This window comes from Stegostoma tigrinum, chromosome 2 (genome assembly GCF_030684315.1).
Source record: "Stegostoma tigrinum isolate sSteTig4 chromosome 2, sSteTig4.hap1, whole genome shotgun sequence".
Taxonomy (NCBI): domain Eukaryota; kingdom Metazoa; phylum Chordata; class Chondrichthyes; order Orectolobiformes; family Stegostomatidae; genus Stegostoma; species Stegostoma tigrinum.
The window spans coordinates 124,020,839-124,045,477 of record NC_081355.1 but is presented as its reverse complement, the minus strand read 5'-3'; the positions used below and the strand labels follow the sequence as shown (position 1 = coordinate 124,045,477).

General features: G+C 40.3%; 1 protein-coding gene across 3 annotated transcripts in view; it reads left to right on the top strand.

The window, feature by feature from the left end:
* The window catches only part of odad2 (outer dynein arm docking complex subunit 2), a 354,164-nt gene extending 329,800 nt beyond the window's left edge, over positions 1-24,364 (top strand). The window contains exons 20-21 of one of the 3 annotated variants that reach the window (XR_009443219.1): positions 23,099-23,262; positions 23,711-24,360. Coding sequence is in view for 2 of the 3 variants with exons in the window: in XM_048560000.2 (XP_048415957.1) it covers positions 23,099-23,212 (114 nt within the window). In the remaining variant the exon portion in view is untranslated. Of the gene's footprint in view, positions 1-23,098 lie in introns of all 3 variants that reach the window. The other 2 variants (XM_048560000.2, XM_048559992.2) reach the window with 2 other exon arrangements.
* Positions 24,365-24,639: the final 275 nt, after the last annotated feature.

The window sequence follows — 24,639 nt, the reverse complement described above, 5'->3', positions numbered from 1 at the left end:
CTTTGTTCTTTTATTCTTTGTTCTATTTTGGGTGGGTCAGCAAAAATATCTCCAATTTTGTGGGTTGCTTCTGTTGTCCCTATTTCGAACTTAAGATTGTAAATGGTGCCCAAGGGCTGTTATTTGCATGTTAAGGGAGAAACAGCCAAGCATATCAGGAAGCCGTAAATCTATTCCTGGTGTTTATGAAGCAGTAATGTTGCCAACCTGGTTGTTTCTGCCCAGTTACTCACAAAAAATATAGGTTGAAATTGATCCCAATAATTTTGTAACCTTCCAGATTTGCTTTTACAAATATATTAACATAAGAGCAATAATAATGTATTATTGGTATATTAACACCTTGTCATAGGCCCTGGAGTACAATGACTTTATACAGCCTTCAGAAGCATAAAATTACAAATAAGATTCAGAGACAGTAGGAACTGCCAATGCTGGAGAATCTGAGATAACAAGGTATAGAGCTGGATGAACACAGCAGGCCAAGCAGCTTCAGAAAAGCAGGAAAGCTGATGTTTTGGGTCTGGACCCTTCTTCAGAAAATATACTTTATAAAAACTGAAAAAAATGCTGATGCTAAAAGTCAGAAACAAAAACAGAAATTGCTGGAAAAGCTCGGCGGGTCTGGCAGCATCTATGGAGAGAACACAATTTCTGAGGAAGGTTCACTGGGCTCGAAACATTAACTCTGATTTCTCTCCACAGATGTTGTCAGGCCTGCTGAGCTTTTCCAGCAATTTCTGTTTTTTTTTACTTAATAGACTTCACAGGAGCATTATAAAACAAAACATGGCATCAAATCAGAAGAGGAGATATAAGGTCTGATAATCAAAACTTTGGTCAAAGAGTTCAGTTTTAAGAATTGTCTCAAAAGAGGAAAATAAGGTAGAGAAATGGAGAGCTGTAGAGAAGAAACTAGATATCCCAGGCTTGGAAATTCCACCGAAGGCCACCAATGGCACAGCATTTTGTTTTATCCATTCATACGATGAGAGCATCACTGACTGGTTCTGGATGTGAGTTTGCTCGCTGAGCTGGAAGGTTAGTTTTCAGACGTTTCATCACCATTCTGGGTAACATCATCAGTGAGCCTCCAATGAAGTGCTGGTGTTATGTCCCGCTTTCTATTTATATAAATAGAAAAGAATTATAAATAGAAAGCGGGACATAACACCAGCGCTTCATCGGAGGCTCACTGATGATGTTACCTAGAATGGTGACAAAACGTCTGAAAACTAACCTTCCAGCTCAGCGAGCGAACTCACATCCAGAACCTCAACCTGAGCTACAAATCTTCTCAAAACTCACTATCACTGACTGGACTAGTATTTCCTGCCCCTTCCTTGTTGCTCTGGAGAAGGTGGTGGTGAGCTGCCTTCTTGAACCACTGCAGTTCATATGTTGTAGGCAGACCTACAATTACATCAGAGAGGGAGTTCCAGGATTTTGACCCAGAGACACTGAAGAAACAGTGATATATTTCTTAGTCAGGATGTTGAGTTTCTATGATTCAAGAGGTCAAAATTTGATGAGCATGCAGACTTGAAAGTTGTTGATCCAGAAGATATCACAAAAATAGTGAGAATATGTAAAGATTTGAAAAGTATTAGAATATCAAAATGTTCCTTGACAAAGGACTATTGTCAGTCCCTGAACAAGGCCATGGGACAAGTCTGAGGGAAGACTTAATAAGCAGGGTTTCGGATAACCCCAAGTTTATAGAGGGTATAATGTGGAAGAACAACAGTTGTGTGTTGGAACAGTGAAATCCAGAGGTGACAAAGCCACAAATGACAATTTCAGTAGCAGATAAACAGCACAGCATTACTGGGGTAGAAAAAAGTGTTCTTAATGTTGGCACAAATTTATGATTGGAAAGTTACCTCAAGGTCAATGATGCTCCCAAAGTAGTAAACAAGCTCATTTATTTTGGATAGATAAAAGCAAAATGCTCTGGATGCTAGAGTTCTGAAATAAAGATAGAAAGTCGTAGAGAAGTAGACATGGACCTGGTAGCATCCCATGGAGAGAGAAATAAAGTTAACATTTCAAGTCTGATATGACTTGTTCACATAGTCTGGATGGAGTTGGTTGCTAGGAAATTAAGTTTGGAAAGAAGACTGAAAAAAACGGCTTCACTATTCTCTCTAGCTATTTGGAGGAAATTTGTGTTCATTTAATACTGTATGTTGGATAAGCAGTCTGCTAATTTATCAATGGTCAGGAGAGTAATGATGAAGTAGAGCTGAATATCATCTCAGTACATGTGGAAACTAATGTGCTCTAGTATGATGCCACCAAAGCAGCACATAGAGGAGAAATATGAAGCTAACAAGGGAATAGTTCGAGCTACAACTGGAAGAATTCAAAATCTAGAAGAATCCATAGCTGAATCTCTAAAGAGAGAGCTCAGAAGAGCCAGGAGCAGACATGAGAAGTTGTTGGCGGATAGGATCAGGGTAAACCCTAAGGCTTTCTATAGTTATTTAAAGAATAATAGAACGACAAAAGTAAGATTAGGGCCAATCAAGGATAGTAGTGGTAAGTTGTGAGTGGAGTCAGAGGAGATAGGAGAAGCACTAAATGAATATTTTTCAACAGTATTTAGTCGAGAAAACGACAATGTTGTCGAGGAGAATACTGAGATACAGGCTACTAGACTAGTTGGGATTGAGGTTCACAAGGAAGAGGTGTTAGAAATCCTACAGAGGGTGAAGATAGATAAGTCCCCTGGGCCGGATGGGATTTATCCTAGGTTCCTCTGGGATGCCAGGGAGGAGATTGCCGAGCCTTTGGCATTGATCTTTAACTCGTCATTGTCTACAGGAATAGTGCCAGACGGCTGGAGGATAGCAAATGTGGTTCCCCTGTTCAAGAAGAGGAGTAGAGACAACCCTGGTAATTATAGACCAGTGAGCCTTACCTCAGTTGTTGGTAATGTGTTGGAAAAGGTGACAAGGGTAGGATTTATATTCATCTAGAAAAGAATAAATTGATGAGGGATAGTCAGCACGGTTTTGTGAAGGGAAGGTCGTGCCTCACAAACCTTATTGAGTTCTTTGAGAAGGTGACCAAACAGGTAGATGAGAGTGAACTGGTTGATGTGGTGTATATGGATTTCAGCAAGGCGTTCGATAAGGTTCCCCACAATAGGCTATTGTACAAAATGCGGAGGAATGGAATTGTGGGAGATATAGCAGTTTGGATCGGAAATTGGCTTGCTGAAAGAAGACAGAGGGTGGTAGTTGATGGGAAATGTTCATCCTGGAGAACAGTTACTAGTGGTGTACCACAAGGGTCGGTGTTGGATCCACTGCTGTTTGTCATTTTTATAAATGACCTGGATGAGGGCATAGAAGGATGGGTTAGTAAATTTGCAGACGACACGAAGGTCGGTGGAGTTGTGGATAGTGACGAAGGATGCTGTAGGTTGCAGAGAGACATAGATAAGCTGCAGAGCTGGGCTGACGGGTGGCAAATGGAGTTTAATGCAGACAAGTGTGAGGTGATGCACTTTGGTAGGAGTAACCAGAAGGCAAAGTACAGGGCTAATGGTAAGATTCTTAGTAGTGTAGATGAGCAGAGAGATCTCGGTGTCCATGTACACAGATCCTTGAAAGTTGCCACCCAGGTTGACAGAGCTGTTAAGAAGGCATACAGTGTTTTAGCTTTTATTAATAGAGGGATCGAGTTCCGGAACCAAGAGGTTATGGTGAAGCTGTACAAAACTCTGGTGCGGCCGCACTTGGAGTATTGTGTACAGTTCTGGTCACCGCATTATAAGCAGGATGTGGAAACTTTGGAAAGGGTGCAGAGGAGATTTATAGGATGTTGCCTGGTATGGAGGCAAGGTCTTATGAGGAAAGGCTGAGGGACTTGAGGCTGTTTTCATTCGAGAGAAGAAGGTTGAGAGGTGACTTAATTGAAACATATAAAATAATCAGAGGGTTAGATAGGGTGGATAGGAAGAGCCTTTTTCCTAGGATGGTGACAGCAAGCACGAGGGGGCATAGCTTTAAATTGAGGGGTGAAAGATATAGGACAGATGTCAGAGGTAGTTTCTTTACTCAGAGAGTAGTAAGGGAATGGAACACTTTGTCTGCAACGGTAGTAGATTCGCCAACTTTAGGTACATTTAAGTCATCATTGGATAAGCATATGGACGTACATGGAATAGTGTAGGTTAGCTGGGCTTGAGTTCGGTATGACAGGTCAGCACAACATCGAGGGCCAAAGGGCCTGTACTGTGCTGTAATGTTCTATGTTATGTATGATTTCATTAATAGACAAATACAGATATGGTGACCTCAAGTCAGATTTTATAAAGCACAAAATACAGAAATATTGCAGGAATTTCTGCTGATTCGTTGTCATACTAAATACAGTCCAAAGTAAATCAGATTCTAGAGAAAGAAACGGGTGAAGCGGACATCCAGAAGTAACACAGATACATGCCATAAGAAAAATATCAACCTTGGCAGTGGAGATCCTGTGTATTTAATTCTCAAGGTACAAAACCACAAAGACAGAGATGGGAAACCCATATACCAAATAGGTTAGGCTTCAAACACAAAGGGCAAAATCTTCCCAATACCTGAATGATGTGGGCTTTGGCAAGAAGTTTGGGAAAAATGAGTGAGGTATCAACAAGGTCCTCTCAACATCAAGATAAAGTGTTCCATTTTCTAAACAGATGTTGGATAAGATTCTCACTAGTGAGTGGCAAGAAGCCTGTTAGCATGGATTATCATTCATCTTTATCATCCATATTATTACTTAATCTTACATCATTAATATGTAGTCTTGCATGTCATAACCCACCAGATAGAAACTAGAATGCCAAGCATTCACAACATAAAAGTCTGAGTATCTGAGGACTCTCATTCACACATGCTCCTCTGGACCTTGATCCTGGACACTTGGTGCCAACATCTCAGGGCATGCTGTATGGGTAGCTGTTCACATGCCCCATATACACATACAATGACATCTGATATGCACTAATACTGCATCATTATAGCACATTTCTGATCCATTTACAGTACATGTCTGCACTACCATGCTACACTTTGGAGTGCACTAGCATCCACCATTGGAATGCTCCAGCAAGGACACATCGTGCATGGAAAGTGACATCCAGCTCATAGATTGGACCAAGATCCATCTCAGGACTGCTCACTCACTCTCTCGGTATTCATTCGATTTGTGCCTACGTGGATGCTCACTGTATATCTTTTTTCACTTGCACTTTAGCACTGACAAAAGATCAGTCATTTTGTCATGGTTGTCTGCAGTCATCTGACAAATGGTTGGACATGTTGCTATGTCATTGATAACAATGCTTGTCATCTGCATTCACACCAAACACATTTTGTGTGCTTCAAGCAAACAGCATGCCTCACATACTAAAGGTGGAGTTCTCAGCCAGCCTTTCAGGCAGCAAGTCCTAGTACAGTTAAGCAAGGGCAGCCTCTGATATCATTCCAGGGCCCTGGGCACGGTTAGTTGGCTGCTCAGACGGTCAGGGTTAATGTGTCAGTACTTCTACAATCTGGAGACTGGGATCCCATGGTCAGCTCCATGGTTCACATGCAACTTGTCCAAGAAGTCATGGAAATACAGTCAGAGGTCTGCACAAATATTGGTCAGAGGTTTGGTCGCTTATTGTTTGGGCCTGTCGAGCCAAGTTGCTCAAGGTGGTGGCATGATCAGTGCTTGGTTTCCGTCCACTAACAGTCAAGAAGGTGAAATCAGGGACCGTTGCTGTGGGATGGAAGCTGGGCATCTTAATTGTGTGGACTGGAGGCAGAATGCTGGGATGCGGGTTGAATTACAATTGTGAAGGGTGGCAACTCAATATATAAGTAAGGGTGATGGTGAAACATTGAAAGGAAATGGGTATTGTAGGAGGGAGATTCATCGACTCAAACCAGACCCTGGATTCGAGGGGCAGCATAGGGACTACTAGATCTGGAATGTTTACTCACTGTGCCTGGGATGGGGATGTGGGTGAATGGGAATGGTAAAGTAGGATGTTGAAGATTTAGATAGTTACGGGATTTGGGGAAGTTTGAAGCTTATGGGCTTGACAGGGAAGGCTACCATGTAGATAATATTTACATTTGGGACTTCACCAATATTAAGAGGATGAGCCTGAAATACTTTGCTTGAAGAGTAACTACTGTTTTCGTTCCATTGTGCTGCAATATTCAATGGAGTTGAATGTGGCTGTGATCATTACCCACAATGGGGAAGGTAAGCTTTCCATTCTGTGAGGAAGGGGGCTTCGATTTCAAGCAGTGCGAACCTCTTCAAAGGGAACAGCATCACGCAGACACTGACAAACTGAAGTTGATTTATATGTGTAAACACTACATGCTATGTGACCCTTTGGCATTAACCTACTGGGCACAGTCCAAATCCTTGGATCAAGAGCCCTTGGCCATATCATGCAACATTACAAATCAATCCCACTAAAAGATGTGATCACTAGCAGTCTTTTGCTACCAGGGACCAATGTGGTAAATATAGTTATTTGCACAGATGTGTAGTATTAAGAGTGAAGGTAAAAAGCAATGGGATGTTGCTGCAGTATGAGTCTGAAGGAATCTGAAAGGGTTAATTCTGAGGAGTGTCATAAGAACCACCTATTATGGTGATGTCAAGTAGAATTATGGGCAGAACAGCTGAGGATCTCAAAGGAGTGACACCTTACATCTGGTCTTCCCCACAGCTTCCTTAATACTGTCTATCATATCAATGTAACTTGTAATTGATTGCTAAAATGCAGTAAAATATGGCTGTGTCTCCTGACACTCCCAAAGGTTCTCATTGTGCGTGCAGAAAATACTACACGTGTGCATGTTGGTGAAACACCCTCCTAGTAAAAACACATGGCAGCACCCAAATAAACACAATATGTGTGAGCAAACAGGGTGTAATGATGCCATGAGCAGGTGTATTACACATATGCATTTTGTACATTTTGGAGGTGTCAGCAGAGTTCTCATAAAATAAAGCTTGTTAACTACAAGAGACTTCTACTTATAGAGTCAAAGAAACAGACCCTTTGGTCCAACTCATTCACACCAACCAGACACCCCAATGTGACCTAGTCCCATTTGGCCCATTTCTGCCTTATTTATATGCCCATCCAGGTGCCTTTTAAACGTTGTAATTGTACCCTCTTCCGCCAGTCCCTCTGGCAGCTCATTCCATACACGCACCACCCTCTGTGTGAAATGTTACCTCTCAGGTCTTTTTAAAATCTTTGCCCCCACACCTTAAACCTATTCCTTCTATTTTGGACTCCTCTACCCTAGGAAAAAGATCTTGGCTATTCACCCTATCCATGCCCCTTGTGATTTTATAAACCACAACTCCGATGCTCTAGCCTATTCTGCCTCTCCCTAGAACTCAAGCCCTCCAGTCCTGGCAACACCTTTGTAAATCTTTTCTGCACCCTCTCAAATTTGGCAATATCCTTCTATAGAAGGACCTTCTAGAATCGTATGCAGTATTCTAACAGTGGCCTCAGCAATGTCCTGTACAGCCGCAGCATGACATCCCAAATCCTACACTCAATGTTCTGAACGCAAGAAATGGTGTTCCTCCACCATACTAAAGTGGTGGCTTCTAGTATACAATATCAAGTGATCAAATTCAGCTACCATCGATGTTAAAGCATATGTATAGTTTGTAATCACTTAAGAATATTAAGATTCAAATGATTAATTAATAACCTGTGTTCTTAAATTAGATTTAATTCACAAAAATTCTCTGATGTATTGAAAGATGTTAAAGAGGCCATATGAATAATCAGTAATAGTGTAAAAGTTTAATTTTATATCAATACTTCCCCTCTTCAACACCAGCACATTTTGAAGAAGAAAGGTCCTTTCTGAAGAAGGGTCCAGGCCCAACACATCAGCTTTCCTGCTCCTCTGAAGCTGCTTGACCTGCTGTGTTCATCCAGCTCTACACCTTGTTATCTCAGCATGTTTTGACTGTTGTAAGGCATGATCTGCAGGATGTGGTACAGCAATTCAGCAAGGTTGCTTCCACAGTATTTCCCTCCACTGCAATCTACCCAGAAGGACAAGAGCAACAATGTCCACAGGAATTATCTCAACGTTCCTGCCCATGTCATACTCAATGTTAACTTGGAATACATTACTACTCTCCCTTTGGCCAGTATCCTGATATTTCTTATTTAATATTGCCACAAAGACTGAATGGTTCTCGTAGATGTCAACCCCCCCACACCCAACCAGACAAGCATCTCAGAAATCTAGAAACCTTTAGCATTATTTCCAACATTTTGAAAAAGATTTATTTTAAATGTGTTGTTTTCGAACTCCCCCATTGTAAATGGTGGAAGTTTACTCCAGTTGAGTGGATAATCTCATGGATATGCACAAGGTATGATAAGGGCAACGAATTATTCCAGATTGCCTGTATCAACAAAAGATTTCCACAAGTTTGCCCAAGAATCTATCTAAACCTGAATTGCCACACCATTAACATGGTCTTTAGGAAAGCTGGAGATTGCCTTCATTTTTGGATGACTCCTATAGAGGTGCATAGCAGAGATATTCAATTTTATTTCTGATGCTGCTTTTCCAAAGTTCAAGGAAAAGTCGATAGCACCCAGATTACCTGTGGGCTCTTTGATGAACACGTTGCTTTCCTAAACAAAAAGGGGTCAAATTTCTAGTATATACTTGTAACTATCTCAAATATATTCTCTACACCGAAATAAAAATTTAAAATGCATCCATCAACTTGACAATGTATTCAGGCGATTATAAGATTTGAACAAAAGACTTTGTTTTCTTTGTAGGTTTGGTAGGATGTTGAATGAACTTGCAAACAAATAACTTATATTGCAATTGTTTGCTGTGTCTTTCACAACTTCTTTATTTAAAGAAGATGTGGCGAAGGTATTCCAAGATGACATTTGTCTATTTCTAGAAAGCTTGGAACTCAGGGTCATGAAGATCAGGACTCTGAGAACCTACAAGTGCTTAGAGCAAGGCAAGTTGACAGATAGATTATTGGAATATATTACTAACTTAGTTTGATTTAGCTTCATTTATTCCTCTGCAGAAGTGATCCATATTCTTCTCGGACTAAAGCAATTAATAAATCTGCCCAGCCTTCATGTCATATTGAATTATTCTATGTTGATATATCAGTCATTTTTTAAACAAACATACAATGTAAACATAACCAAAATAATTGTATGTAATAAAATCACACGATAGAGCAAGTTTAAAAGCAAATAGTTATTTTCTTATGATATTTCTGTTCACTTTCAGTAAAATTGCCTTCTGAAAAGAGCATTTCCTTTGTTATCAACACATCCCTTCCTATAGCCTGTCTCAGCACTTTTCGTAGATATCAACTGAAGCCAGTGCCACAATGATCTTTTGTGACTATGGTGATCCTCATTTCTTAATAGCTGAGTTCTGAACTTGCGCAACTGCTTGTGAAGTTTTGCTTTGCCTGTGTACTTTACAAATAAGCCTCTGAGGAGATAGAAATCTAATGCCAGTCTGCTCTGCTGGTACAGGTCCCAACTTCAGGTGGCAAATCATCAGCAGAAAATGGGATACCTGAAAGTTTCAGGCATATTTGTACTGCAAGTAAGCATCAAGTGATTGAAGATCAGAATGTTAGATATTCTGAAAACATAATCTATTGGATCTCCTCGGCTTCATCTGTGTTGTTGATGAAGAGCAGACATTGACATACTGGATCACTTCTGCAGTTCTGGATGGAAATTATCATCAAATTCTTTAGCTTTCCAGATGTAATTACATGTATCTGGGAGGTCAAATTTAGTACCTACACTTAGGTTCTGAGTCCACTGGTTGCTTGCCCTATTATAATCACACAACAATCTGCACAACATTTCTCTCTGTCTTGTCAACTATCTTAAATTTTGTCCTCAGGTTATTAATCTATATGCCTGGAAACAGTTCTCCTTATTTACTCTATCAAAGCCTTTCAAGATATTGAACAGCTCTAACAATGCTCATAACTTTCTTTGCACTAAGACAAGCAGCGTTAAGTTGTCCATGTAACTAAAATCACTACTCCCTAGAGTCATCACAGTAAATCTCTTCTGTAACTTTTCAAAGGTTTGACATGCTGCGTAAAGTGGAATACCCAGAATTAAACACAATATTCCAAATGAAGCTAAATCAAATTAAATTTTACAACTCCAAATTCTAGACAATATGCCAAGAAAGTAAAAAATAAGTCCAGACTCCAGGACATAGTGTGCTACATACCTACTTCTAAAACTTCCCACACACTGCCCAGTAACAATTGGCATATTTAAACATATATTTCAGAGTCAATGTCTATTTGATCCATTAGTAACATCAGGTGAGAATAGTCATGATCTTGGCTGCATTGGTCTGCCATGTTCCATTGTGGATTTTCTCCTGTAATGTTGTGCTATTCATCTTACCTAAGGTTGGCCTCTAAGGCAATCATCTCATTAAATAATGTGGAAAGAAAGGCAGAAGTGCTTACTGCTGCCAGGACTTTGTGGCGTTTATGCCATACCACTATATTTAATCCCCAAGATGCTGTAAGCCAGGTACTTCTTTTCAGACTGTTATTCTGTATTGTTGTCCACAATGAAATGGCTAGCAAAGGCATTTAAGCCAATTGGTTCACCTGGCAGCACTTTGTGCTACATGAATAGCTTTAGCAAAACTTCCTACGTTTATACTCCATATCCTACGAAATAAAGACCAACATTCCATTTGCTTACTTATTACCTGAATTTGAATGCAAGCTTTCTGTGATAAGGACTCCTGAATTCTTCTTTTCTGTAGTTTTCTGCAGTCCTTCTCTATTTCAAGAAGGCAGCTCACCATCACCCTCTTGAGGGCAACTAGGGATGGGCCAGAAACGCTGGCCAGCCAGCAACACTCATATCCCACAAATGGTTAGCCCAAAAAATTTAAATGACATTCACCTCCTGTAGTCTCCCTGCCAATGTGCATAAACTCAAATTTTGTCATATTTTATACCATCTACCAAGTTTTTGCTCACTCACTTAACCTGTCTATATCCCTCTGCAGACTTTCTCTGAAATCCTCACTACTCACCTTTTTGCTTATTTTAATGTCATTTATAAACTTGGCTACAGCATATTCCTCTACTGGCACTTACATATATATTGTAAATAATTTTGCGTTCAGCATTGTTACCTTTGACACTCCACCTGTTCCAGATTGCCATCCTAAAAATGACCCCTCATCCCAACTCGCTGTCTTCTACCAGACAGTCATGTGTATATAATTATTTCCAAACCCATAGGCATTTATCTTGTTAAGTAGACTAATGTAAGATTGTTATCTCATGTCTTCTGAAAATTATAATGTATGACATCCACTGCTTGCCCTTTACCTATGCTGCTTGTCACTTCCTCAAAGAATTCTATTAAATATGAAAGGCATGACTTTGCCTGCTTGTTCATATATTTCTAAATTGTCTGCTGGTACATTCTTTATAATAGACTTGAATACTTTCCCATTAACAGATGTTGAACTATAGCTGGTCTATAGTTACCTGACTTTTGTCTCCTTCCCTTTTTAAATAAATGTCTTACTGAATGGTACTGAACATTGTGCAATCATTAGCAAACATCCCCAATTCTGAATTTGTTTTGGGGGGAAGGTCATTCATTAAGCATCTGAAGATGGTTGCGTCTACCCTGAGGAACTGCCACAGAATCTCATGAAGCTAATATGACCATCTTCTTATGTGCCAGGTTGTGTCTCCAATCGCTAATTTGACTTCTGATACAGAGAGTTTACCCTTGATTTTCTTTGACTCCAGTTTTATAAGGGCTCCTTGATACCACATTTGGTCAATTGTGGCCTTAATGTCAAGCGCTGTCATTCTTACTTCACCTCGAGAATTCAGCACTTTTGTCCATTTTTTAACCAAGGCTGCAATGAGGTCAGGAGCTCTGGCAGAACCTACACTGGATGTCAGCAAGCAGGTTATTGCTGAGCAGATGCTGCTTGAAAATACTGTTGATGACATCTTCCATCTCTTTACTGATGATCAAGAGTGGACCGATGGAGCAGGAATTGGCCAGATTTATATTTGTCTCCTTTTTTATATACAGGACATCCCTGGACAATTTCCCACATTGTCAGGTAGGCCAGTGTTATAACTATACTGGAAGAGCTGGGCAAGGGGAGTAGTAAGTTTAGTGACATTGCCAGAATGATACCAAGACCTATAGCCTTTTCACTATCCAGTGCCTCCAACCATTTCTTGATATCACATAGAGTGAATCAAGTTGTTTGAAGACTGGTACCTGTGATGCAGCGAACCACTGAAGGAAGCCGAAATTCATTATCTACTCGGCATTTCTGGCTGAAGGTTGTTACGAATGTTTCAGCTTTCTCTGTTGCACTGATGTGTTGGGCTTTTCCATCAGTGAGGATGTGGATATTTATGAAGCTTCCTCCACCAGTGAGTTATTTAATTGCCCACCACCATTCACAACTGGATATGACAGGGCTGCAGAGTTTAGATCTGATACATTGATTTTTGGCTTGCTTAGTTCTGTCTGTCACTTGCTGCTTATGTAATTTGGCATGTAAGTAGTCTTGATTGGTAGCTTTACCAGGTTGAAACCTCATTTTTATGCATGCCTGATACTGGTTCTGGCCTGTCCTTTTACATTGTCTATTGAACCAGGATTGATACACTGGGTTGATGTAATGGTTGACTGGGGGGACTATGCCAGGTCACAAGGTTGCAGGTTATGATAGAGTACTTTTCTGCTGCTGTTGATGGCCCACAGTGTCTGCTGGATGCCCAGTGTTGTGTTGCTAGATCTGTTTGAAGTCTGCCACACATCACAACAGAAAGTATTCTTAAAGTTAAGGCAGGACTTTGTCTCCACAGAACTATGTGGTCACCACTCTTACTAATACTTTAGGGTGGCACGGTGGCTCAGTGGCTAGCACTGCTGCCTCACAGCACCAGGGACCCAGGTTTGATTCCAGCCTCAGGTGACTTGTCTGTGTGGAGTTTGCACATTCTCTCCATGTCTGCGTGGGTTTCCTCCAGGTGCTCCGGTTTCCTCCCACAGTCCAAAGATGTGCAGGCTAGGCGGATTGGCCATGCTAAATTTCCCGTAGTGTTCAGGGATGTGTAGATTAGGTGGGTTATAGGAAGGATCGGTCTGGGTGGGATGCCTTGAGTGTTGGTGTGGACTTGTTGGGCCGAAGGGGCCTGTTTCCACACTGTAGGGGTTCTTCTCTTTGATTCATGAGCAGATGCATCTGCAGCCGGCAAATTGGTAAGGATAAGGTCAAGTATGTTTTCCCCTCTTGTTGGTTCCCTCACCACCTACCTTACAGGTACGTCCCTTAGGAGAGGACCAGTTCGATCAGCTGTGCTGCTGCCAAGCCACTTTTTGCAGTGGGTATTGAAATATCCGACACAGAGTGCATTTTGCACCCTTGCCATCTACAATGCTTCCTCCAAATGTTGTTCAAAATGGAGGACTACTGATTCATCAGATTCGGGATATGTGGTATGTGGTAATCAGCAGGAGGTTTCCTTGCCTATGTTTAACCTGAAGCAATAAGAGATCATGAAAAGTGTAGTCAATGTTGAGGGCTCCGAGAGAAACTCCGTTGTGACTTCATACCACTGTGCTGCTACCTCTGCTGTGTTTCTCCTGCCAGTGGGACAGGGACTATCTAGGGATGGCAATGATGGTGTCTAGGACATTGCCTGTAAGGTGTGATTCCATGAGTATGATTATTTCAGGCTGTTGCTCGACCCGGCTATGAGTCAGCTCTCCCAATTTTGTCACTTTCTCCCTTAGTAAGGAGAGCTTTGCAGCGTCGACAGTTGTCTTTTCCAGTGCCTAGATTGATTCCAGGTGATAATTCAATTTCACTTCTTCTTTGAGGCTTTGTAGTGATTGATACAACTGAGAGGCTTGCTAGGCCATTTCAACTACATTGCTGTGGGTCTGGAATCTCATGTTGGCCAGACCAGGTAAGGATGGCTAATTTCATGACACGAGTGAGTTGGATGGTGATTTTTTTCTGACTATCAATAATGTGTTCCCTGGCCAACATCTCTATATCAGGCTTGCTGCAGTGCTTCAACTGCGGATGCTGTAAATCAGGAACTGTGACCCTTCCTCAGGACCCAAAAATGTTAACTCTGTTTTCTCCTTCACGGATGCTTCCAGACCTGCTGAGCTTTTCCAGCACTTTGTTTTTCTTCCTTATCATTACATGAACTGCTACCACACGTAACCCATTGGCAGCCACTAATAGTGCCCATTAGCAGCTATTCATTTCCTCAGACTGACCTATACCCACTGCTGTGTCTGTCCAACTATTTTTCTCTCTGTTTGGCCTCTCTTTTCACCTATCGTTTACTCTACCCCCTCCCCTTTCCCCACCCTATCTTCTGCATAAATACCAGCCTTTTCCAAGCTGCCACCGGTTCTGAAAAAGGGTCACTGGAACTAAAACTTTAACTCTGATTTCTCTCCACAGATGCTACCAGGCCTGCTGAATTTTTACAGCAATTTCTGTTTTTGTCCCCAGAACATCAGCTGAGTTTGAGTTCTGGACTGATAGTCAAGTGATACTACAATGAGGCCACCACCTCTCCTTTATCTACCCTCATATTGAGCTACTAGTCTAACCTTTCAGGTTATTTTATCCTTTGTTGATGCAAAGCTATTTACACATATAATATTCATACTTAAGTATCAGCACTATTTTGATAGCTCACAATCTTCTGGAAGGTGTGAGAACCAAGGAATCTTTCTTCACTTTAGCCAATATCCAATAAATTTCACTCTGTGAGTCCAACAGTATGTTAGGATATACACCCTTCATCCATGAAATGTGACAGCCATGAGTCCTCTCAACATATTCTTACTCTTTGTGGATTTTAAAAGATTGAATCATATTTGTTGTGCCATAATAACAAAATGATATATTCCTCACCAGTATACTATTGAATGAAGTAACCATTAAGTAATCCAACTACTTTTCCTTCAATCTTAAATTATTCCACCATGTTTATGTTTTCAAGTTCAAACTTTCTTTCTGACCACTCATACTATAATGGAACTGTCAAAAATTACTGCATTTACTACCTTACTTTTATTGTCATTTTGGCATCTTGTACAATGTTTAAAGTATTTGAACATTTTCTTATTGTCAGAGCTCTCTCCTTGTCCACGTAGGCACTCTATAATACATTTTTCTTCTTTATCTCCATTCTAATCTCTGTAGTCAATCATTTGGGAAATCATTTCTCTTTGATATGAACTTATCACGTAGATTTAACCAGTTTAGTAAAAAAAACTCTTCCTTTCTCAACAGCTATACTTTTAATTTGTCCTCAATTTATTGAGGTTTGTTTTCTTGAAGTCATATACATCTATTCTGTTCTTTGCTACTACCAATTTCTAAAAGATATTAAATGTAATTATATTTTCCTGAATGTAATCATGAACTTTGAAGGGACAATGTTCATAATTCGTTATGTATAAAGCTGCCTGCAGATTTTTCACAGCCTTTCCATTATTGAGCAACTATCCACTGTGATGCTGTCTCCTGAGGATCTGTGGAGTTTTGGGCCAAGAGACAGCAGCCACACTGAATGGTTGGTAGGCTAACAAACTTGTGCAGGCCACTGAATGCCCATCCAGGAGTGGGAAATGTGGCAGACATTGCCAATGTCCAATTCAGCCAATAAATGGCCAAATAAGGGCTTCTTCCCAGCCCTGCTGGCATTTAACCAACAGCAAAGGAGTTCTCTGCACTGTGTGGACAAGGTCGGAAATCACACGAATCCAGGTTGTAGTCCAACAGGTTTATTTGAAAACACAAGCTTTCGGAGCCTCAGTCCTTCTTCAGGTGTTAGTGAGAGAGGTAGTATCAGACACAGAATTTACAAGTAAAAGTTTCATACCATTGATGAGAATGCACTGAACAAATCTAAGATTCTGTTACATCTTCAATCTGTTAGAAGGTTCTAATTGATTAATATGTATATGCAAATTGCTCTCCCCATTCACACACGTGCACACACGTATACACACACACACACACACACATGAATCTATGAGGTGAATTTATGTTTGCAAATACATTTTATCTTGTTCACGAAGCTACAATTTCTAGACAGTCAGTCAATGTGGTATTTCATAAATTGCTATTTTAGAAATAAAACCAATCTGACTCCAAACTAAAACAAAAACAGATTCTAAAAAAGATTTCACACCTAACAAGCATTGTCTGATCTAAAATATCACTTCTTCTTTACACTGATAAAACCTTTGGTTATCTCAGGACCACGACTTGAAAGGAATTTGGGAATTTACATATACATATTAATCAATTAAAACCTTCTAACGGATTAAAGATTTAACAGCATCTTAGGTTACATCCTCATCAGTTGTGTGAGCCTTTGATCTTTTACTTATACATTCTGTGCGTGATAGTACCCCTCTCACTAACACCTGAAGAAGGACTGAGGCTCTGAAAACTTTCATTTTCAAATGAACCTGTTGGGCTATAACCTGGCATCATGTGATTTCTGACCTTGTCTATCCCAGTCCAACACAGGCACCTCCACACCATGCACTAAGTGGAGATCAACCGTCATGTCTTCCCAGCAGACTCCAAAATCCTTTCTGGAGACTCTCTGATCCATGGAGGAACAATGGCCACTCCAATAGCATTGCTCTGTCTGCTCTCAGCAGCCCCCAGTTCCCTCGCCAGGACCTGCCCAACTGATCCCAGCTAAGAGAACTTCCTTCAATTATTTATTTTGTTCCAGGGATAGCCCCAACAGTAATCACTGTTCCAGGTGGCACTCCTAGGCTCTATTGAATGGAAGCTTCTGTGGGAAGCCTGTGCTCCTTAATAAAGATGACAGCCTGAGTAGCACTTCTAAATTGGCGGCTGCTGGTAAAATGCAGCACCAGATCTCTACATACCATTGGAACAGGGTGCTGTGTTATATGGAGGGGATATCAGGCAGGGAAATGAATGATAGGGGTGTTTTATGGCAGGGTGTTCAGCAGCTTGGGTAATAGTCAGGTTAGGCAAGTGCATCTGGTTTGTGGAGGGTGAATGGTGATCCCAAAGTAAGTTTAGTCGATACCTATGGGTTAGAGTATAGGTTTCTGTTGTTCTTTTTCTGGGTTACTGACTAGTTTAGGTGAATTGAATCATCCAAATCTTCTGACTTTAAGGGACTTTTCTCAGAGGGTTCCAGATGCAGGGAATTGCCTATCAGAAGTCTTAAATTCTCAGGGAATTCTAATGGAGTCAGCTCTGGTGGAGATTCTGCATGTTCCTGGTATACATCTACAAACTACACTGCTCCAGTTACTATCTGGCTGTTGGAATATCAGGGCCTTGACTCCTTGCCTGAATGCATCTCTGCATGACTATAATTCTGGGTTAAAGAGCCATACATTTGCCATTATAATTGTTTAATATAACTGTAAACTTCAAAACTTTTAGGCACAGGAAACGAAATCATTTTCCAGTGTTTTATTGTCATTCATAGCCTGTAATTTTGTTAAATTTGTCCAGATGCAACCTGCACTGTATTTTCTGTTCCAATGAATGTACTTTTACGACATTAGTCAGTTATATTGAACAAAAGCTAAGCTCCTTCAATTCCATTTGAGTTTGTGTTTGAGTTTGGTATATTATTGTCTCATGTATAGAGATGTACTGGAAATGTTGTTTTGCATGGTGTACAGGCAGATTATACCGTGCAATGTGCATCAGAGTAGCAAGAGAGAGTGCAGAATATAGTACAGCAGCAGAAATGGTGCACAGAGAGAGGGATCAAAACTAACATTTGAGAGGTCATTCAGAAGTCTGATAACAGTGTAGAAGTAGCTGTTCTTGAATCAGTTTTTCCGTGTGTTCAAACTTTTTTTATCTTCTGCCTTACAGAAGAGGCTAGAAGAGAATATAACCAGGGTGGGAGGGGCATTTGATTACTTTACTGAGATAGCAGGAAGTATAGATGGAGTCATTGGATGGAAGGCTTGCTTGCGTAATGGCTAGGCTGTGTTCACAACTCTTTGTAGATTTTTGCGATCCTGGGAAGAGCAGTTTCCACACCAAGCTATCCAGATAGAATGCTTTTTATGGTGCATTTATAAAAATTGGTAAGAGTCTTTGTGGACATGCCGAATTTCTTCGTCCCCTGAGGAAGTAGAGGCATTGTTGTGCTTTCTTAGTTGTTGCATCAGCATGGGTGGACCAGGATAGATTGTTGGTGATCATCATTCCCAGGAACTTGATGCCCTCGACCATCTCCACCTCACAATATTTGATGCAGACAGGGTTGTGCTCTTCACCATGTTTGCTGAAGTCAATGACCAACTCCTTCGTTTTGCTGACATTGATGGAGAAATCGTTGTCGTTACACCATGCCACTAAGCACTCAATCTCTTTTCTGTATCCTGTCTTGTCATTGTTTGAGATCCGACCAACAATGATAATAACATCAGCAAACTTGTAAATGGAGTTAGGGCAGAATTTGGCCACACAGTCATGAGCACATAAGAAGTACAGTAGAGGGCTAATACACAGCCTTGCAGGGCACTGATGTTGAGGATAATCATGGAGGAGATATTGTCACCTACTCTTACTGATTGCAGTCTATGGGTCACAAAATCGAGAATTCAGTTACAGATGGGGGAGCCGAGACCTAGGTCTCGGAGTTTGGAGATGAGGTTGTTTGGAACTATGGTGTTGAAGGCAGAGCTATGGTCACTAAGTAGGGGCCTGATGTAGGTATCCTTGTTAGCCAGATGTTCCAGGGAAGCGTGTAGGCCAGGGAGATTGCCGTGGACCTGTTGCTCCAGTAGGCAAATTACAAAGGACCAAAGCAACTTGTGGGCTGGAGTTGATGTGAACCATGAATAATTTCTTGAAGCTCTTCATAATTATGGAGGTCACAGCAACTGGACACGAGCCATTGAGGCATGCTGCGTGATATTTCTTTGGCACTGGAATGATGGTGATCTTGAAGCAGGTGGGGCACTTTAGATTGCAATAAAGAGAAATTAAAGATGTCTGTGAATATTCCCACTGGCTGGTCTGCACAAGATCTGAGTGCACAGCCGGGGACTCCACCCAGGCTAGTCGTTTCCATGGGTTCACTCTCAAGAAGGCCGATCTAAGGTCTGCAGCGGTGAGTGTGGGTACAAGTACACCTGACACAGTTGGGATAGGTGACAGCATTTCTCTGACCTTCTGTTCAAAGCAAGCATAAAATGCTTTGAGATCATTGGGTCGGGTTGTATTGTTGTTTGTGATTCTAATTAACTTCACTTTGTAGCCCATTATGCCCTTTAAATCTTGCCATAACCAACACGTGTCTACGTGGTTAGTCTGGGACTCAAACTTACTTTAGATCTTGGCATCTCTGATGGCATTATGGAAGCTGTACCTGAACTTCCTGTAAGTGTCAGAGATATCCGATTTGAATGCATCAGACTTCAGCAGGGAGTGGATTTCCTGGTATATCCATGGTTTCTAGTTGGATTTAGATTAACTTCAACAACACTTCTTCTTCTACACACTTACTAATGAAGTCTGCAATGGTAGTGACATACTCATTTGGGTTGGCTGCTGAGTTCTTGAACATGGACCAGTCCATTGACTGTAAGCGGTCTCATAGAAGCCCTTTCATTGCCTCAGATTAATACTGCACTACTTTCTGTACTGGGTCCTCACACTTCAATTTCTGCTTGTAAACCAGGAGTAGTGTGCAGTGTGATCTGATTTTTCAAAATGCAGGATGGCGGATAGAACGGTTAGCATCTTTGATAATTAAATAACAATGGTCAAGGATGTTGAGACATCTCGTGGGACAGGAGACGTGTTGATAGTATTTTGGTAGCACGTTCTTGAGGTTGGCCTGGTTGAAATCACTGGTTACAATGAACAAAGCCTCGGGGTATTCCATCTCAAAACTTCATCAAGTGCACTGGGATGGGATGTAGACCACTGTCAGGATAGCAGAGGTGAACTTTCACAACAGGTAGTAGGGATAGCACATCACTGTAAAATATTCTAGGTTCGGGGAGCAGTAACTCGCCAGGGTCTCCATGTCTAAGCATCAGGAGGTATTGATTGGGAAGCAGACACCACTGTCCCTTGCCTTGCCTGAGGATCCCAAGCGGTCCATTTGGTGAACTGAGAAATCTTCAGGTTGTAAGGTGTAGTCAGGTATAGCAGGAGTGAGCCATTCCTCTGTAAAGCAGAGCACACAGCAATCTCTCAATTCCCTTTAGAAGGTGAGTCTAGTTCTAAGGTTATCACCTTGTTTTCAGTGGCTTGGATGATTGCTAGGAGTATTCTGAGGAGGGGGGCACTGGAGATCCCAAAGTTTCAGTCTTACCTGAGGTCTAGTGTGTCTCCCATATTCCCTTGGTAAGTGGCTGCTCTTAGTCAATCCTGGGCATTGGTAAGGGATGTTTCCTGCTTTTATGCTCCTAATGAGTCCCTGGGCACCAGACGTAGCCATAAGCATTCTGTCAGTTGGGCCTCCTCATTGTCAGGTCACTGTAGGGTCAGGTCTTGTTCCCACCTAAGATGGACCTTGGTTCCATGTTTCAAGAAGGCTTCTGATCTCTCTGGGTTGCAGTTCCAGCACCAGCAAGGTAAGTACGTGCGTCTAATGGGATCCTGGGCACTAGGCGTGTTCTCAAGTACTCCAGCGGTGAGGATGGATGGTGCTGTCTTGCAGTTGGTCTGGTTTTATAAGCAGGCACTACCGAATATCTATGAATGACAGTTAGATGACTGAAGGTGTAACTTCCATATTTAGAGGAGTGCATGATATGAATGCACTTTCCTCGAATGCACATTATTTGTGTTGATTTTTACTTTACAACACATGCTAATGAGATTGAGAGGAAATTTAGATGTGTGTTACCAGAAACAAGTTGAGGATACATTGAATATGACCCAGTAATTATCCTCATTGGTGCAAACATATATAAAGTTCAAACTTTTAAGCATAAAATCCTTAACAACATGTTCTTTCGAAGCTGTACATGCTTTGCTTGTTTTGTGAAGTGTATCTTAAGAGATCTCAACTACAGGATTCTCTGCAAACTGTTGATCCCATAGGTTAAATTTGTTATGCCAGAGTGGTATAATGAACCCATGAATAGGTGTAACAGAAAAATTTGATATTGTTTCCTGACAGTCTTCATGCAATGCAAGTAGTATAAATGGTTATGCAAGCAAGCAATAATTGTATCTGATTGTTCTCGATTTTACTTCAAAAATGATGTAATTTGCTTTTTTTAACTATCTAACTTGGAACTCATCTTTCAGTTTTGATTTTATGTCTTTTGTAAGACACAAAAGATTTTTAAATTACCTCCTGCATTTATCCAATATTTCTTGTAGCTGTACATAATCTTTGTTTAACATTTCAGTTATGGAATATTAATCAAGAGCTTGTCAACTGTCCCAGAGACCACTTAACCTATCCAAGAAGGATTACAATAGAATCAAAAGTACAACCTACTCCTTCTCCCAGCACCAAGAGGAGATTGATGACCCAGAATGTCATCATTTTTCAATGATTAGTGGATAAAAAAAAATGAAGCTTGTGATTCTATGTCTATTATTCAAAGTTATTGACATAAAGATACTTCAGAAAATAGATCACTGGATTTTCCTAAGAAGGAGAATAGAAATATTTATACTGTCTTCCCTTTTCTGCTGGAATATTGAAGTTATTTTACAATGCTCCCATCAACCTTTCTAAACCTAGTTCATCACCGCTTGTTCTGTATTTATGTAACATTCTGTTTTTGCATTTCATGTGTCATTTGATATCTCACATATAACTATTTTTAATTTCAAATAAAAAATTACAAGCTCTTATCTAACTCTGTCAGAATCTCGATATTGTCACCTTTAAATTTGTCTCATTTTAAAGTACAAATGTTGTAGGTCTGAAACAAAAAGGAAGTGCTTAATATACATAGAAAACTTAAGCATAGTTTTAGACCATAATCTGAAATTTGGAGTATGTGGAATAAAAACCATTTAGTAGCCAAATGGCAGGTAAGGATGACCTGGAGGTTAATTACTCAATTTTCTTAGTGACTCCGTCTGCTCCAAACCAAATATAAGTGAAAACAAAGTGTCGAGCTGGATGAACACAGCGGGCTAAGCAGCATCATACGAGCAGGAAAGCTGAAGATTTGGGCCTAGACACTTTAGGCCCGAAACGTCAGCATTCCTGCTCCTATGATGCTGCTTGGTCTGCTGTGTTCATCCAGCTCTACACCTTGTAATCTCAGCTTCTCCAGCATCTGCAGTTCCTATTATCTCTCTCCAAACCAAATGTACCTTTTTGCTTGAGCAATTTTCTGACTTCCACCTTAGCCAAGAAGTGTCACCATAATACTTTTAAGAAAGGTTCAAAATTTAATTTGCAACTTCTCATGTGTTGAATTATTGGTTCCAAGTGTTTCTGACTAAGTAAACAATCGAGATCTACCTTATTCTTTAGGTCATGCCTGTAGTCTTATGGCTCTATCACTTAACAAACTATCTCCAAATGGGAACTGATACTGCTGTTGTGAATTTACTGAAAGAAAATAGGTTAAGTTTCTCACATTAGCGCAATAACTTGTAAGTTGTGCCTCATCTTAAATACCATACATAGAACATGGATAGGGTTTACTCTTGCACAGCTTTTCAAAATTCTTTAACAAATGTTTTGTTTTTAATGCATAAAGGCAACAAAGTCAAATGGTTCAATTTGAATTTCTATTCCTGATGAATAAGACTAATATTTTTCACTTGCACAATTGGAAATGTTCTGTTTTTCATTAGAGCAGCTGTGATGGTGATTTAGTGTTGCAAATATAAATGTAATTTACCTCTTTTCTCCATCTAGGACTATCCTGTTTCTTTTTTGTTTTTTTATCCCCATCCTTCTTTCCTTCCTTCTTAGCTGCATGTCACCAACCTCCTTTTCTTACCTGACTTTTTACCATTCACAGCTGCTTTTGAATTTGATGGATTCCACAGATGAAGTTCTGCAGGAAGCAGCTGCTGGTTGCATCGCAAACATTCGAAGGCTTGCCCTGGCTAATGAGAAAGCCCGCTACAAATGAAAACAGTGCACACTCCACGTTTCCTTTCTCAGGAGCTATTACCTGCACAGGTATAATAAAAGAAAGATTTACTGAGTACTGCTTCTGGATGAACATGAAAGACCTTCTGTATGAGCTAAAATAAACCAGATGCTTAATGGAAACCAAAAAGCTGCTTCTGATTTCTAAAAATCATATAGAAACAAATCAATTTCGGAATAGTGCTACTATAACATGAAATACATTTTTACAAATGTAGCAAATTTATTTGGAATTCAAAAATACAACTAAGTCCTTGTTAAAAACCTGTCTAGAAGAATGAACATTTATTTACACTGGTAGATCTATTTTCTTTTCAAAATAAAGATGTCATTTTTCGTGTGTGTGTGTGTGTGTGTGTGTGTGTGTGTGTGTGTGTGTGTGTGTGCTTTCATAGTATATTAAAGATGTCTTGTGCAATTCTTTTCATTCAAAACCTATATAATCATGTTGTTGTAAAGCATTCTTCTGTTTCATCAGTTATAATCCACAGGAGAAGTCTGAATACAGAAGCAAAGATTTCACATCTGTTATTGTATTACAGTAACTGAGAACTCCTAACAGCTGCAGGATTCACTGCTTAGGGAGAAGTCAGTGCATCGACTTAAAGCCTGCAAGATTTTTAAAAAACATTTCATGCGTCTTTGCCAGCATAGCATAATTAAATACTCAGTTATGTCTGCAATCTATATGTGTAGAATATCAATGTGTGCTAGTTACTGGGAAATACATTTTGTAAAATTATTACAGTACAATGGAAGTGGGATAACATTTAACAGAGCAACAAAATTTGATATGGAAGCTGGTATGTACTTTATTGTGAATACATTTGTGCTGTTAGAAAGATATTAAAGTTCTGGAGAATGTGTTACTGAGTTGGCTTTGGCTCAGTGCTCACGAATTGTGTTTGGTTAAAAAATAAAGAACTTAAACTATTTTATTTCCAATTGCATCACCTCCCAATTTTCCATTTTAAAAGGTCTCACTACAATTTAGTACCATATTTCATAGTCAAAAAGTGACAGACTGTGCCTTTCACTTCTTAACCATCGTTGATATTGCTGAATGACTAGCCAAAGGAGAAAAGCATGTTTATATCTGTGAGTTTTTTTCTCCTTCCTCACATTTGCAAGAAGGTCCATTCTGTACCTATAAACTGTTTCTTCCAGCAAATGAGCCAGGAATTAGTTTAATTCATCAATTGAAAGCATTTGCTTTTAAGAGAGAGCTGAGGATAGTGCTCAAACATATATCCTCTGGAAAGAAGACCAATACTCTATTGCCAACTACCAGACCACCAGACTGCAGTAGTTTTATTGAGTTGTCTGGTGCTAATTAAACTAAAATCCACTTATAGGAAGGAATAGAAATAAAATGAGCATATTAATTTCAACTTCAATCAATTGTAT